We start from the raw sequence: 12,019 nt of genomic DNA on the forward strand, positions 1-12,019 counted from the left end.
GAGGGAGAGAGGGAGGAAAAGAGAGAGAGAAACATCAACGTATGGGAGACACATCGAGTGGTTGCCACCCACATGACCCCAACCAGGGCCAGGGACAAACTGCAACCGAGGTATGTGCCCTAAGCGGGAACCAAACTCAGGACTCTCCGGCCGACTCTCTAAACGCTGAGCCAAACTGTCAGGGCTTTTCCATTACTTTTTTAAGAGAGTGGAAGGGAGGGAGGGAGAGAAAAACATCAATGTGAGGGAGACACATCAATTGGTTGCCTACAGCACACACCCCAATCAGGGCCGGGAATGGAACCTGCAATCCAGGTACATGCCCTTGACTGGGAATCAAACCCATGATCCTTCAGTGAACAGGATGGCTCTCTAACCACTGAACTACACTGGCCAGGGCAGCAATATCTTTTTTAATATGTCTCAGGCCAGAGCAATAAAAGAAAAATAAATGGTACTACATCAAAGTTCTTACACAGCAAACAAAATGATCCACAAAACAAAAAGACAACCTACTGATTGGGAGAAGATATTTGCCAATGATACATCTAATAAGGGGTTAATATCCAAATATATAAGGAACTCATACAACTTAACACCAAAAAATACATTCTAATTAAAAACTGGCTAATTAAAAAATGACCAGAATAGCCCTGGCCAATTTGGCTCAGAGGTTAGAGCGTCGGCCTGCGAACCAGAGAGACCTGGGTTCGGTTCCCGCTAAGGGCACGTACCTCGGTTGCAGTTTTTCCTCGGCCAGGTTGGGGTCATGTGGGTGGCAACCAGTCGATGCGTCTCTCTCACATCGATGTTTCTCTCCCCTCCCCCCACTCTATCTGAAGATAAATGTAAAAAATGTCCTCGGGTGAGGATTAAAAAAAAAAAAAAGACCAGAATAGACATTTCTCTGAAGAGGACATACAGATGGCCGATAGGCATATGAAAACATGCTCACCATCACTAATCATCAGGGAAATGCAAATCAAAACCACAATGAGCTATCACCTCACATTTGTCACAGTGACTGTCATCCATAAATCAACAAATAACAAGTGTTGGCGAGGATGCGGAGAAAAGGGAACCCTCATGCACTGTTGGCAGGATTGTACACTTGTGTAGCCACTGCAAAAATACAGTATGGAGGTACCTCAAAAAATAAAATACAAATAGAGCTGCTTACGATCAAGATAACAGGGCAGGTAAATGCTGTGCTCGCCACCATCCACTACCACATCAAAATGACAACAATCACCCTGGAGAAGCATTTGAAGATTAGCTGAACGGAGCTTCTATGTCTACGGATATAAAGAAGACATGTGGAGACTGGTAGGAGGGGTGAAGAGGCGAAATGGTTTGGTCCCACACCCATGTATGGTGTTTGAAAATCTGGACGGTTACCTCAGTTGCGGGGCCCCACCTCCACCCTTGCCCACGAGAGTCAGAGGACCCAGTGCTGGGAAGAGGAGTCCCCACAACACCTGGCTGTGAAAATCAGCAGATTCCATCTGTCTGGGTGAGATGGAGAGCTTCTGGAAACTCGGGTGTCCTCTTAAAGGGCCTGCGCGCAGACTCGCTCACGTCTAGGCACTCACCCTGGGCTCTAGAAGAGGGACAGTGGCTGGTGGGTGGGGGGCACCTGAGACATAAAGGGAGAAACTGGGTTGTGTGGCTTCAGGGCAAGGGCTGGAGGGGCAGCCAACACTGTTCCTGTGTTGAGCCCTCCTACACAGCCAGCAGGCACAGGTGGGCGTCAAATCTGAATCTGCATTAGTCTGGTGAACTCTGCTCGCCCCACCCTGGTGACTCCCTGAGACCCCTACATACAACTCAAGCACTGCTCAAGCCTCTTTCAATGGCCGTTCTCATAAGTAGCCAGCCTTGACCCACACTGCAGGCTTTCCGAAAAACTCGCAGAGGTTTGCAGGTCCCGCGCAGGTGGTGTCTGGCCTTGGCATGACCTGTGTCTCTTGCTGAGTGGCACCAGGCCTGCCACTGGTGGCAGCCAGCCTCAGTTTGCAGCGTGGCCTCTCCCGTGCACCTCCAGGCCCAGCACAGGCAGCTGCGGATTGCTTTGTAGTTCCTACCAGGTGGCCTCGAGCTGGGCACAGGCAGCGTCTGACCTGATCTGCACCAGAACCCCTCCCAAGAGGCCCCAGAACCCACACACCTGGTGGCTGGCTTCAGACCACAACAGAGCACCACTCAATTAGCTCCACAAACAATGCTCCCAAAGGGTGGTCTCAGCAGGCTCCAGAGCCTTGCTGGGGCAAATACCAATCTGTGGGGTTAGCCCCCACACAGGAGCTCATCCACTGTGCTCTTCACCAGTCTCGAAGGTAAAAGGCCTGCATTCAGAAAATTATAAGTCACTGAAGAAAGAAATTGCTTGAAGAAGGTACAAATAAATGGAAGCATATACTGTCCTCATGGATAGGAAGACTTTAGATTCTTAAAATGTCCATACCACCCAAAGCGATCTGTAGATTCAATGTAATCCTTATCAAAATGTCAATGGTGTTTTTTACAGAACTAGAAAGAATAATCCTAAAATTTTTATTGATTTTAGAGAGAGAGGAAGGAAGAGGGAGAAGAGAGATAGAAACATCAATGAGAGAGAACATCAGTTGGCCACCTCCTGCATGCCCCCCACTGGGAATTGAGCCCACAACCTGGACATGTGCCCTGACCAGAAATTGAACCGGCGACCTCTTGGTGCAAGGGTTGACGTTCAACCACTGAGCCACCCCGGCCGGGCAATCCTGAAATTTATATGGAACCACAAAAGCCCCTAAATAGCCACAATAATTTTGAGAAAGAACAAAGTTGGAGGTATCATGCTACCTGATTTCAAACTGTACTACAAGGCTGGAGTAATCAAAACAATATGATAGTAAGAGAGAGACACATTGACTGATTGCCTCCCACAAAACAAAACAAACAAACAAACAAAAGTAAATAATATGATACTGGCATAGAAACAGACACATAGATAAGTGGAACAGAATAGAGAGCCCAGAATTAAACCCACGCCTATATGGTCAATTAGTCTATGACAAAGGAGACAATAATATACAATGGGGTAAAGACAGTCTCGTCAATAAATGATGGGTGTTGGGAAAACTGAACAGATACATGCAAATAAAGAAAGAAAGAAAGAAAAGAAAAGAAACTAGACCACTTTCTTACACCATATACAAGAACACACTCTAAATGGATTAAAGATTTAAATGTAAATCCCTAAACTGTAAAACTCCTAGGAGAAAGCATAGGCAGTAAACTCTTTGACACCGCTTAGTTATATTTTTGGGGGTCTCCTCAGGCAAGGGAAACAAAAGAAAAAAGCAAACAAATGGAACTACATCAAACTAAAGCTTTTGCACAGCAAAGGAAACCATCTATTGAATGAAAAGAGAACCTACCTAATGGGAGACAATATCACCAATGATACATCTAATAAGGGGTTAATATCTAAAATATATAAGGAACTTAATACCAAAAAAACCCAAAAAATTTCAATTAAGAGCCCTGGCCGGTTTGGCTCAGCAGTTAGAGCATGGGCCCGCGGACCGGAGAGTCCCGGGTTCGGTTCCCGCTAAGGGCACGTACCTCGGTTGCAGTTAGTCCCCGGCCCCGGTTGGGGTCGCGTGGGTGGCAACACCCGATGTGTCTCTTTCACATTGATGTTTCTTTCTCTCCTTCCCGCTCTATCTGAAGATAAAGCAAAAATGTCCTCGCCCTGGCTGGTTTGGCTTAGCCGTTAGAGAGTTGGCCTGCGGTCCAGAAAGACCCGGGTTTGGTTCCCGCTAAGGGCACGTACCTCGGTTGCAGTTTGTCCCCGGCCCTGGTTGGTCGTGCAGGTGGCAGCCACTCGATGTGTCCCTTTCACGTCGATGTTTCTCTCTCTCTCTCTCTCTCTCTCTCTCCCCCTCCCACTCTATCTGAACAAAATATCAAAAAATGTCCTCGGGTGAGGATAAAAAAAATGTCCTCGAGAAAGGATTAAAAAAAAAAAGAAGTGGTACTGCCCTGGCCTGGCCAATTTTGGCTCAGCGATTACAGTGTCAGCCTGCGGACCAGGGAGTCCCGGGTTCGATTTCAGCCAAGGGTATGTACCTCGGTTGTGGTTCGTCCGTGGCCCTAGCTGGGGTCGTTCAGGTGGCAGCCAATTGATATGTCCCTTTCACATCAATGTCTCTCTCTCTCTTGCTCCTTCCTACTCTGTCTGAAAATAAATTTAAAAATATCCTCAGGTGAGAATTACAAAAAAAAAAGAAATGGTACAAAGAATGGAATGGCCAATGGCCTACAGAGCAACATGCCGCAGTTTTATTGTGACTACTGCAATACACACCTCACCCACGACTCTCCACCTGTGACAAAGACACACTACAATGGTAGAAAACACAGAGCATGTGAAAGGCTGCTGTCAGAGATGGAGGGAAGAGCAGACTCAGAGCCCAACTGACGAAACCACCGTAGCATTTCAGCAGGAAAGACACCTCCTACTCTGTTCTCTGCTCCTCCTCCTGCAAGGGCAAACCCACCTCCCCCGTCTTCTGGGTCCTTGTCATCCAGGTATGATGCCAGCACCCCATATGGGGCCCTCCCATGATGCCAGTGATGGGCCCTCCACTTCTGGGATGAGGCCAATGGGACCTGCTCCTGGAATGAGGCCGCCTAGGGGAGGACACATGCCAATGATGCCTGGGTCCCCAGTGCTGAGACCTCCCACTGTCCCGTGGTGGTGCCCACTCGGCCAGGAAGGACTCGACCAGACAGATTAGGAGAGAGGGAGCCTCTTGCTATCAGTGACTTGTTCTGCTCACCAGGAGATCGTAGTGCTGTGTGTGACTCCAAATGTTTCCTAGCAGCAAGACCAGGAAGATTCACTCCCTCTTCCTATCAAAGAGAGAATAGTTTTGGAGGGGGCTAGTGGGACAAAAATCAAAGCAATTTTCATTTGTATTGTGAAATGTAAAAATAAAATTGTCAACTCTTGCCCTGGCCGGTTTGGCTCAGCGGTAGAGCGTTGGCCCGTGGACCAATGAGTTGCAGGTTCGATTCCAGCCAAGGGCACGTACCTCACTTGAGGCTTGTCCCCAGACCTGGTCGGGTCATGCCGGGAGGCAACCAGTCGATGTGTCCCTCTTAGGTCAATGTTTCTCTCTCTCTCCCTCTCACTCCCTCTCTCTCCCTCCCACTCTATCTGATGATAAATAGAAAAATATTCTCAAGTGAGGATTTTTAAAAAAACTGTCAACTCTTTTAGTTAAAAAAAAAAAAGAGGTGTACATATATTCAATGGAATATTACTCATCCATAAAAAAAACAAAATCTTACTATTTGCAACAACATGGATGGATGTTTAGGGTATGATGTTAAGTAAAATAAGTCAGAACGACAATGACAAATGCCATATGATTTCACTTATATGTGGAATCTTTTTTTAAAAAGCATAACAAAACAAAACAGAAACAGATCCATAAATGCAGAGGACAGCTGGTGGTTGCCAAAAGGGAGGGGGCAGAGAGAGGGGAATAAAAAAGAAAAATAAATACTCTTCCCCTTTCAATACATCATCCGATTTCATGGGGGGAAAACGCAATTTCTTTACCAATTTAACCCATTCTCATCAATCTGATATTACTCTCATTGCAGTGTCTGGGCTGAGGTAGGTGCTCTAAAGGATCTAATGAATTTAATTTGTAGTATCCAGAATGTTGCTGGTATTGTACAATAAGCCTATTTTCCAGGAGGTCAAGTCTCTGGTTGAAATATATTCTGGATCAACAATTGAGAAGTTAAGACCAGCTGCTAGTGAAGTCAGGTTGTTTCCTAATTATCAGATTAACAGTTTCATCTCTTCTACAAAATTTAATTGTTTTAGTGAATAGAAGCAGGTTTCATCTTTCCTGTGTCCTCTATAGCACCTAGTGAAGGGTGTGGGCCTGAGGACCACTGGAGGATGACATCTGGGAAAGGGACTTTCCTTGTGCCCTCCCAAAAAACACCAATCTATCATAGAACACACTTAACTCCAATAATGTAATTTACAGAACCATTAGTTTTTCTTTATTGATTTTTGAGAGAGAGGAAGGGAGAGGGAGAAAAAGAGAGAAACATCGATGAAAGAAAATATCAATTGGCCGCCTCCTGCACATCCCCCACTGGGGAGTCCACCCACAACCTGGGCATGTGCCCTGACCCGGAATCGAACCAGCGACCTCTTGGTGCATGGGTTGACGCTCAATCACTGAGCCACACCAACCAGGCCAGAATCATTAGTTTTCAAAAGTATGTTTTCAAAATTATGGTGCATACTAAGAGATATTTAAAATGTTAGGCTTATTCTCTCTAACATCACTTAAAATGCATTTCAATTTTTTTAAAGCACAAGGTGAAAGATAAGGAACTCACAAAAGAAAGTCATCTTCAGAACACTGAGCTCCATTCAGTATAGTTAGTCCCGAGAGTGAAGAAAGAGAAATTACAGCCTCAAGCTGGCAGACTGACCACTGTTGAGATATCACTACTATCTGAAAGAGACTTTCTCATATCTGAAATTGCCCCTTTTATTTTCAATTTAAGGTATAGGGAAAAGGATAAAACACATTCTAAAATATTCATAAAGATTGCATCAATTTTCGGCTATCAGTTTTTACCTTACCTCTTTGCTCTAAATCACCGCAATTGAGGTACATGTAGGTCCTTTCCACTTGAATAACTGATCAGATATCAACATACAGGTTACAAATCTTCCCAGCATAAGAAGCAAGATAAAAGGAATGAAATGTACTTTCATAAATTGGCAGCACTTCATTCTACCAGGACACACAAATCTGGCTCCATTGACTTGTCAGGAACAAGGGAAGATGCGCACAGGGCCAAAACCACAACTTGTACAAGGCAAAAGTCAGGCTACAATTCCTCCCAAACTATTTCCCCATAGGTGGTGTGTGAAATTACTGGAATGCTGATTTTGATGGCAGAGAGGGGGACCATGCTGAGTAGGATTGTTTCTCGACATAGTGGCTTACAGAGGGGGTCCTACAACTGTTAGGGTTGGAGTAGATGCAGCCGTATTTAAGGCATTTAAGATACAGTGGCAGCCCTGGCCAGTTTGGCTCAGCGGTTAGAGCGTCGGCCTGCGGTCCGGAGAGACCCGGGTTCGGTTCCCGCTAAGGGCACATACTTCGGTTGCAGTTTGTCCCCGGCCCTGGTTGGTCGTGCGGATGGCAGCCACTCGATGTGTCCCTTCACATCGATGTTTCTCTCTCTCTCCCTTCCTCTCTCTCCCTCCCACTCTATCTGTACAAAAAATGGAAAAATATCCTCGGGTGAGGATAAAAAAAAAAAAAAAAAAAAGATACAGTGGCAATGTCATAACAGGTGGCCAGAGACTAATTCAGTTGTAGGAGGTGGTGAGTTCCCATGGGAGGAGAGGTGGTGAGAGTGTTTGCATATATGGTGGTTGACGCAGAGGACTGGTTTAGGTGGACACAAGGGGGAGGTGGGCCCCCTTTTATAGTCTAACCCTGTAAGTCTCAGAAGGAGAAGGTTTGGTGAAATCAACAGTAAACTCAGGGGTTAAAACAACAAAAAACCAAAAAGCTTGTGTAGTCAGGGGTTATCAATATGGAATAACTAGAACATACTATCTAAAACGCAGGGAGGGTGACAGCTTGTTGCAAGAGAATTCAGATCGTTAACATATCCAGGAATCTGACAACTATGAAACATCAGGATTATGCACAGCAGGAGTGGACTTTACAGCCCAGTCCCAGGCCCTAGGAAAGCCATCTGCCCCAGACAACGTGGTGGTCTCCCACAGGCTGGGAGGCCCAGTCAGGCGGATGAGGTGTGAGTGAGGGAGTCTTTCCAAATGTGAAACACAAACTTATGAGACTACCTTCCAACATTTTGGCCCAGGGACCAGTTAACAGTACCAGTGTGGTCCCTTCCAGTGAGGTTAGAAAGAGACCTCTGGAGATGTCTACCAATTTTGAATTAATTTCAAGGGCTTTTATAAGTTCTCTACAATAAGTTAGAATTTCTTCTTAAGGCAGGTTCATATATTTCCTGAACTAGTCTCAGGGGTTTCCTGGTAACTACTTCAAAAGGAGACAATTGAGCCCTGGCCAGATTGGCTTAGTGGTTAGAGCATCAGCCTGCAGACTGAAGGGTTTAATCCCTGGTCAAGGGCACATACCTAGGTTGCAGGTTTGAGCCCTGCCCCTGGTTGGGGTCATGCAGGAGGCAACCAATCTATGTCTATCACATAGATCTTTTTCTCTCTCTCCCTCCCACTCTCTCTAAAAACCAATGGAAAAATATCCTTGGGTGAGAATTAACCAAAAAAAAAAAAAAAAAGAGGAGACAGTTGACGCTTATCAAAGGGAATAGTTCTAAAGTTAAGCAATACCACAGGAATGGCTTTAGGCCAGGGTAGATTAAAAAATTCAACAAGGGCCTGGCCAGTGTAGGGTTGGGGGTTTGGTGGATGAACAAAATGTAACCTTGAGGTATGCATTCTTAAGGCTGGCCAGCCAAGGACCGAAGTATGCATGAGAATAGATAAGGTATGCATGATGGGTTGGAACACAGCCCTGAAAATGTCAATGGGTTTATGGCCCAAGTGTGAATGTGTTTGTTATGTATCTCTGCTGAAAACAGTGAGGGGCAGCTGGAACAAGAATAATGCTGGGCTTGGCTGAAAGGTCAGCAGAGAGCACTCTCAAGCACTTCATTACCTAAAACACCGTGTAACCTAGGGAACCGGTTTGCAAATAAATTGGGCTGCATCCAGAGTCGGGAGCATCTGCTCCATTGTGATGCTCCCCTTCACTCCAAGCTGTATCTGCTTGTAATTTTTGCATTGTGATGACCCCCAACAGGCTGAGAGTTGGCACTGGCCAGTGTGGCTCACTGGTTGAGCATTGACCCATGCATCAAGAGGTCACCAGTCGATTTCTAGTCAGAGTACATGCCCAGATTGTGGGCCAAAACCCCAGTGGGGGGCATGCAGGAGGCGGCCAATCAATGTTCTCTCTTATCAATATTTTTATCTCTCCCTGTCCCTTTATCTCTTTCTAAAAATAAAATTTAAAAAAAAATTAAACAAGGTTCACCAATTGAGGTTTTTGGGTTTTTTCATCCTTGCCTGAGAATATGTTGAGAAAGTGGGGGAGAGAGATTAATCGTTTGCCTCTCATACACACCCTGACTGGGGATCAAACCTGCAACTTTTTGGGATATGGGAAGATGCTCCAACCAACTGAGCCGCCTGGCCAAGGCACCAATTGAGTTTTAATTATCCCATTATCCACTCTACAAGGTCAGAGGACTGAGGATGATAAGCACAATAGGAATGCTACAATACTGGCCAAGTTTTAACATTACTTGTTGTAGAATTTGTCCTGTGAAGTGAAACTAAGTGGGGGTTTCCCAATTTGGAAAAATCCTTTCTAGAAGTATTTTAGTGTGTGGTATGCTGTAGCACAGTAAAGTTGGAAAGCTCAGAAAACAGAGAGAGCAGCCTTAGGAGGCTTGATTAAAGGAGCTGATTCTCCTAGACTCTAGGACCTAGAGAGTCAAAGAAGATAGCTCCAGAGGTGCAGCCCGAACACAAGATAGCAATGCCCCCTCCACCCACCTGGAAGATGGGGAAGGAAAAAAGAGGCCTCAGAAGCCATTTAAAGTACACATACATTCAGTTTGTTTTGCTTTAGAGTTTTCAAGGTACCAGCAAAAGGCTTCCCATTGTTTCTGGGATATACGGTATTTGTCCCAATTGAGTATGCAAATAGACAAGCTCTGGGGCTTCAAAGGAACCCCATCTTGGCCAATAAAGCTCAAGATCATCTCATATGGTTGTTGTCCAGAGGCCTAGCCAAATGCAATTCTCTGCACTGTGATTTTTGTACAGTCCCTTCTGCTACCACCAGGAGGTGGCTGATTAATTTGAGAATTTTAGAACATGTGCTACCCATTTTGCACTCCTTATGGGTGGTGCCCCTTCCCCTGCCCAGCCCCCATGCCCATAGAGTGAGCATCCTCACATGCACCCCTTGTTATGAAAGCATCCTCCTCAAGCCTGTTCATGTGAGCTTGTTTGTGGACCAGCTCAGGTGTGAACCAGCTTAGTTGAAGCAGGGGCTCAGGTGCTATAGCTCAGTTTGCAAACTGCAGAAACACTGCACAACTAGACACGAAGCAGCGAGAAGGGCATGTATAGAGTGCCAATCTCTGGTTCCCAATTGATCCATTCCTATGCAAATGAGGACTCTACACTTACACAGTTTGATTGGCCCATATACCAGCCAGCTCCATGTGTTCTGATTGGTCAGTAAAGATGCAAATAAGCTATAGTTGCATAGCTCTGATCGGACAGTGGAGGTCTTCAGCCCACTGATAGATTTGCCATCCTGGGACCTCTCATAAAGGTGAGTCAACAGGCAGCTTGCTCTGAAGATTTTCCCTAAAATGCAATGTGGGTGAGAGGCCCCTGTAACCAATGACTGCTAGACTCTGAGTATGAATTCAAGCCCAATTAACCATAAGGAGTCCTTTATGGCACATATATTATTTTTCCGGGTTGACAAGTGGTTAAAACCCACACACACTAAAAAAAGTATCACTGGCAGTTGCAGACAGAATCCATTTCCTAACCTTCCCTGGCAGTACCCGCTACCCTAGTTTTCTGCATTTTCTGCATTGTTTTTTTAGCCGGCCCTCCCACAAGGCCAGCATTCATCACGTAAGGCGCCCAGGGTTCGTCCGGGCTCCAACCTCCCCTACGCATGCGCGGTAGGATGAGTTGGGCGCTGGGCCTGTGCGCGGAGTGCCCCTCCAAGCTCCGGCCACCTGCTCCCTGCGCAGCGCGTTGTCCCGGCGTCTGAACACCGGATTTCGGCTCCCAACGTAACAGCGGGCTTATGGGAGTCGTGGTCCGGTCCATCGCCCCGCCCCCAGCACGTCCGGACTCCATTTCCCATGGCACCACGGGCGTCCGACTTCCGGCGCAGGTACAGGTCGGCGCATGCGGCCTCGTGCCGGTTGACTTGGCGGAGCTATGGATAGCAGCTTCGGCTCGGATTTTGGTGGCTCGGGCGGCGGCAAGCTGGATCCGGGCCTCATCATGGAGCAGGTGAAGGTGCAGATCGCCGTGGCCAACGCGCAGGAGCTGCTGCAGGTCCGGGGCCGGGCTGGGGGCGGGAGCCGAGGGCGGCGGGGGCTGCCAGGGGACGGGCGTCGCGGCTGAGGGTTCACATGTCCCCACAGAGGATGACAGACAAGTGCTTCCGGAAGTGCATCGGGAAGCCTGGGGGCTCCCTGGACAATTCGGAGCAGGTGAGACCCTTGGGCAGGCATGGGTCGTGGGCTCCGACCGGCGAGCGGCCTCTGCGCTTGCGCGGACTAACGGGGCGGCACCGTGGGACCGTTGCGCGTGCGCAGTCCGCTGCAGGGGTGAGGGGCCTTGGACCTGGGAACCCTGGGCTGAGCGCTTTCCTCGCCTCCAGAAATGCATCGCCATGTGCATGGACCGCTACATGGACGCCTGGAACACTGTATCCCGCGCCTACAACTCGCGGCTGCAGCGAGAACGAGCCAACATGTGACCGGGAAATGTTGGGCCTGGCCCAGCCAGTGGGCTGCCCCCACCCGTGTTCGATATACATAAATGTGCTTTGTGGGGCAGGGGCCGGCTGTACGTGCTTCCTGTCCATGGTTTATGAAGATGAGACTGATGCTGGGACACTCGGGATTCTGACCCCCACCCCCAACCTTCACTCAGCCGACCTGCCAGCGAGTTATTTGGGGACTTAGGGTCCCTGGAATTTCCCAAAGTGCTGACAGCTCCGTGGCACCTTCCTTGGTGTGCTTAGTCAACCTCATGCCTTGACCATGCAATCCTCCTGCGGACCTGGGGCGGGGGGAATGTATGGTCAGACCCCACTTGAGCTGTGATATGGGAATGGGCTGACAAATAAATTGTTGAGGGGTGTGTGGAGAGTCCTGT

General features: G+C 47.6%; 1 protein-coding gene and 1 pseudogene across 1 annotated transcript; both read left to right on the forward strand.

The window, feature by feature from the left end:
• Positions 1–4,315: 4,315 nt before the first annotated feature.
• Positions 4,316–4,933, forward strand: LOC118643908 (annotated as a pseudogene).
• A 6,077-nt stretch (positions 4,934–11,010) lies between these two features.
• Positions 11,011–12,014, forward strand: TIMM13 (translocase of inner mitochondrial membrane 13). The gene is made up of 3 exons (XM_036241034.1): positions 11,011–11,191; positions 11,281–11,349; positions 11,520–12,014. The coding sequence occupies exons 1-3, from the start codon at positions 11,072–11,074 to the stop codon at positions 11,616–11,618; spliced, it is 288 nt and encodes a 95-aa protein (XP_036096927.1). The 5' UTR covers positions 11,011–11,071; the 3' UTR covers positions 11,619–12,014.
• The last annotated feature ends 5 nt before the right edge of the window (positions 12,015–12,019 follow it).

Source organism: Molossus molossus, unplaced genomic scaffold (genome assembly GCF_014108415.1).
Source record: "Molossus molossus isolate mMolMol1 unplaced genomic scaffold, mMolMol1.p scaffold_m16_p_4, whole genome shotgun sequence".
Classification (NCBI taxonomy): Eukaryota; Metazoa; Chordata; class Mammalia; order Chiroptera; family Molossidae; genus Molossus; species Molossus molossus.

Excerpts from the sequence above, each read along its gene's own strand:
- TIMM13 (XM_036241034.1), top strand. The coding sequence starts at position 11,072 with ATGGATAGCAGCTTCGGCTCGGATTTTGGTGGCTCGGGCGGCGGCAAG. Across the intron at positions 11,192-11,280 it reads ACGCGCAGGAGCTGCTGCAG|AGGATGACAGACAAGTGCTT; the intron begins GTCCGGGGCCGG and ends ATGTCCCCACAG. Across the intron at positions 11,350-11,519 it reads CCCTGGACAATTCGGAGCAG|AAATGCATCGCCATGTGCAT; the intron begins GTGAGACCCTTG and ends CCTCGCCTCCAG.